Source organism: Etheostoma spectabile, chromosome 16 (genome assembly GCF_008692095.1).
Source record: "Etheostoma spectabile isolate EspeVRDwgs_2016 chromosome 16, UIUC_Espe_1.0, whole genome shotgun sequence".
NCBI lineage: Eukaryota > Metazoa > Chordata > Actinopteri > Perciformes > Percidae > Etheostoma > Etheostoma spectabile.
This window is the reverse complement of record NC_045748.1, coordinates 18,337,959-18,341,517: the sequence shown is the minus strand read 5'-3', so window position 1 is coordinate 18,341,517 and position 3,559 is coordinate 18,337,959. Positions and strand designations below refer to the sequence as shown.

General features: G+C 39.6%; 1 protein-coding gene across 1 annotated transcript in view; it reads left to right on the top strand.

Annotated features, from left to right (window-relative positions):
• bspry (B-box and SPRY domain containing) overlaps positions 1-3,559 on the top strand; it is a 7,876-nt gene that overhangs the window by 2,028 nt on the left and 2,289 nt on the right. Inside the window, exons 3-5 of the mRNA XM_032540141.1 lie at positions 1,685-1,915; positions 2,027-2,052; positions 2,148-2,272. Of these exons, the coding sequence (XP_032396032.1) occupies positions 1,685-1,915; positions 2,027-2,052; positions 2,148-2,272 (382 nt within the window). The remainder of the gene's footprint in view (positions 1-1,684; positions 1,916-2,026; positions 2,053-2,147; positions 2,273-3,559) is intronic.

Below are 3,559 nucleotides of genomic sequence, written 5' to 3'. Positions count from 1 at the left end.
TGTAGTCCAGCCTTTACTTCTGTGACAAACGTGCGTCACTTTGTAACACACGTTATAATGCTCGCCAAGCTGCTAGCCTGGCACTAGCCTCATGCTCTGCTTCTGACTGGCTAGTTGTGCTGACCTATAGGTACCATGCATGCGCGGTTCCCAACAAAGATGGAACAGAAGTGCAATGCCTCACTCGGTAAAACAGAAAGCTCAACACACAGGGTGAAAATAGGAGCTGCAGCAATATGCAGTACAACGAAAATATAGTGTTTTTTGAAAATTAAAACACATAAACCAAATCTGGTACAACCTCTAAGTACAAGATGAACCTGAAAATGAGCATACTATGAACACTTTAACAATTGTGAGCGAACAGCTAAGTGATTTCAGATCTTATTATTTAAATAAATGTTAAATATTGAGGTACTTTGCACTTTTAAATGAATGGTTAATAGAGGAAATACAATTGTGTTCACTTGTCACACATAACTAGCTGATTTAATGTATCACCAGCATGCATCAAAGCAAATGTTGCCTCTTTCAGTGCACCCATATTTATTAACCTGCCTGAGAACACCACAATGGGTGGTTAAAGTGGTCAGAGGTCCTTTATGTGTAGTTTCCTAGGTTAGAAGTTACCATGAGGAAATCAAGCCTAAAACAACAAAGGTAAGACAAATACGTAGAGACCTTATATGAGCAAGGAATACATCACCAATGTGCTTCTGCAACAACAGACAAACTTACCTGACATTGTAGAATCAAAGCTGGTCAAAACTCTGGTCTATGAACCTCTGTAGCTATTGCTGTGTCAGACTTGAGAAGTCAAGCGTGTAAAACGTCTTTTACAACCTTTGTGCTTTTATAGCCGCCCACCGTCAAATGTTTGGCAGCTTATAAACAACAGAACCTTGGACAGCGACATTATTGACCCACACGTTGCCTAATGTTGGATTTATTAGATACTTTGCTCAAAATCTGGGGCTTTAGAATATGTCTTTCTTAAACTTGCAATAACAATTTTCTTGAACAATTTCCATTTGGAGGCAGCAGAAAAAAGTTGTGAACGCAACATTGACATATCACCTTTCAAGATGAAACAATGAGGTGAAACTTGCTGGCTGCAGATACAGATTATAATTCTCTTTGGGTTCATCACACCATGATTTGTAACATTGCCCATGCCCAGAAATCTTAATAAGATAACTACCACTGTATTACTGGTATAGTAAGGCAGAGTTGACAAATATGTATCGTGCCATGCTGTGTGTATTATCATATCAGCTAATCCTAACTTGAAGATAACAGTTTGGGATCTGGGAACTTGAAGTAATGGTAATTTTCAAGGATTTTCTGACATTTTGTAGACTTAGTTGCAGCTCTTTTGTTTTAATTACAAAACCAGTGCTGTAAAAAGTATTTAATCTGAAACATGGCTGACAAAAGAGTTGGAGGAGCCTTAAAGGGAAAGATGTTTTCTCTTTCATTTCTTACTTTGCTGCCACAGTATTTATCACAAAAAAGTTGCACATTTGATGATAAACTTCGATTGTTTTATACAATTTGAAACATTACATCAGTGAATTTCAAAATTAAAAGTGACAATTAACCTGACCTACAATTAAGTATTATCTATGCAATCATATTAAAAACAATAAAATGTGTTATTTAAGTTGTATTTCTTTTGGCGTAGGTAGCGGCGAGCAGGGCAAGGGAGCAGGTGCTGGCTCAGGTCAGTGCAGCACGTGAAGCCCTGGAGGAAGAGGAGCAGCGTCTTCTGGAGGGGGTGCAGAGAGAGGAGGAGCGGGTGGAGCAGTGTCTCCTCACCCAGAGAGCCCACTGGAGTCAGGCTTTGGCAAGTCTGTCGCAAACACGCTCTAGCCTGGTGCACACGCTGACACACACTCCAGACACACAGCTGGTGGTGAGGGACGTTTTTTTCGGGGGGGGCAAATAATAATATCCTGAAATTGGTCATAAATTCCTAAACTATATGAATGCCCCAAAGAGTCATAACTTTTTTTCTGTCTTTCAGACTAGTGTCCAGGAGATAGCTGACAGGTAATTTTTTTCTACATGACATGGCTTGTGAATATTTTTTTCTTGCTCAGGACAATCCAGAGAGGTAACATCTCTTCTCCTCTTATTTGTGTCAGGGTGGAGGAAGCAGAGGGGGTCGGGGAGCCCTGTGACACGGACCAGCTCAACCTGAACCCAGGCTGCAGCGACAGCAAGCTGCTGAGAGGTCTGTGGGCCACTGCCGTGCTGCTGGGGCCAAACGGTTAGTAGATCTGTATTCAGTCTTCATGCACAACATGAGCATACAAGGTTATTCCATGCACTAATGATGGTAATCAGCATATGTGCAAACCTTGAAAATATAGAAAACAGGACACTTTAAAAAATTCAAAAGCAGGGAGGATTTTTGGTAGAAATTCTGGGCATGTCTTGTGTGTGTGATAACAATACCAAACTAGATGCTATGCTTCAAACAGAAATATGCTGAGAAACTCCTTCTTTGACATCCATCCAGTAATGGAAGATCATGAACTTGAGTAATTACATACAATATTACAATGTAGAAATACTGCAGTACAAGCAAAAAAAAGTATAAAATTCATTGTGCTTAAGGTATAAAGTAAAAGTAGTAATTTTGCAGAATGGCTCCTTTTCAGTGTTACAATATTGTAGATGTTATTTTTAACATTAATGCTAATTTGGATTTATATTTTCTAAGCCACTTCTGTTTTGGGTTAGGGTTAAAGTTAGGTAACCCAAGGTTTTGTATGTAAAACATTAATCAGAAGAGGAACTAGTAACTACTGTGTAGCTGTTGCATGATTATATTGGAGTAAAAAGTAACTGGAACTATATTTTACACCACACTGCATACACTTTTAACTTTCCTCAAGAATTTCTAGAGTAAATGTACTTTTTTATCACACATATACTGGTGGGTTCATTGGAGGTAAGTGCGCAGATGCTTTGACGTCTTTTGATGTTCTGTATTTTCACGTACAGAACCTTCTTGACTTGGGGTAGTGTGCTGTAGCTCTGGAAATATATGGCACATATACACGTTTATCCTACATAGACTACATTTTGTCCTTATGTATTTTGCTCCCTGGTTGGAAACAGCGGTGAAACAGTGATTGACCGGCCTGGATGTTTTTATGTTACTGAATGGGTTTTCAAATAAATCTTAACAGGCGAGAAAATATATGTGTGAGGTCGACATAGTGGAAGTAGTGCAAAATAAAATTCAAATTATACTGTAAGGTTATAGTGCAATTATGGATCAGACAATTTAAAGAAGTCTAATAAAAGTGTGATAGTGTCTGTATCAAGTAGTGTCTGTATATGTACATCGAGTGTAAGGCTTTACCTCCTGACCCCCCCGGTCCTCACACAGAGGGAATGGTTGTTCAGGGAGACGGCAGCTGAAGGACCTCCTGCAGCGTTCCTTGTCACAGCTGTGCCGTCCTCTATTCCACCACAACCTCTGTGTGCCAAAACCAACAGACTCAGGAACAGTTTCTTTCCACAAGCCATCACTCTGATGAACAGC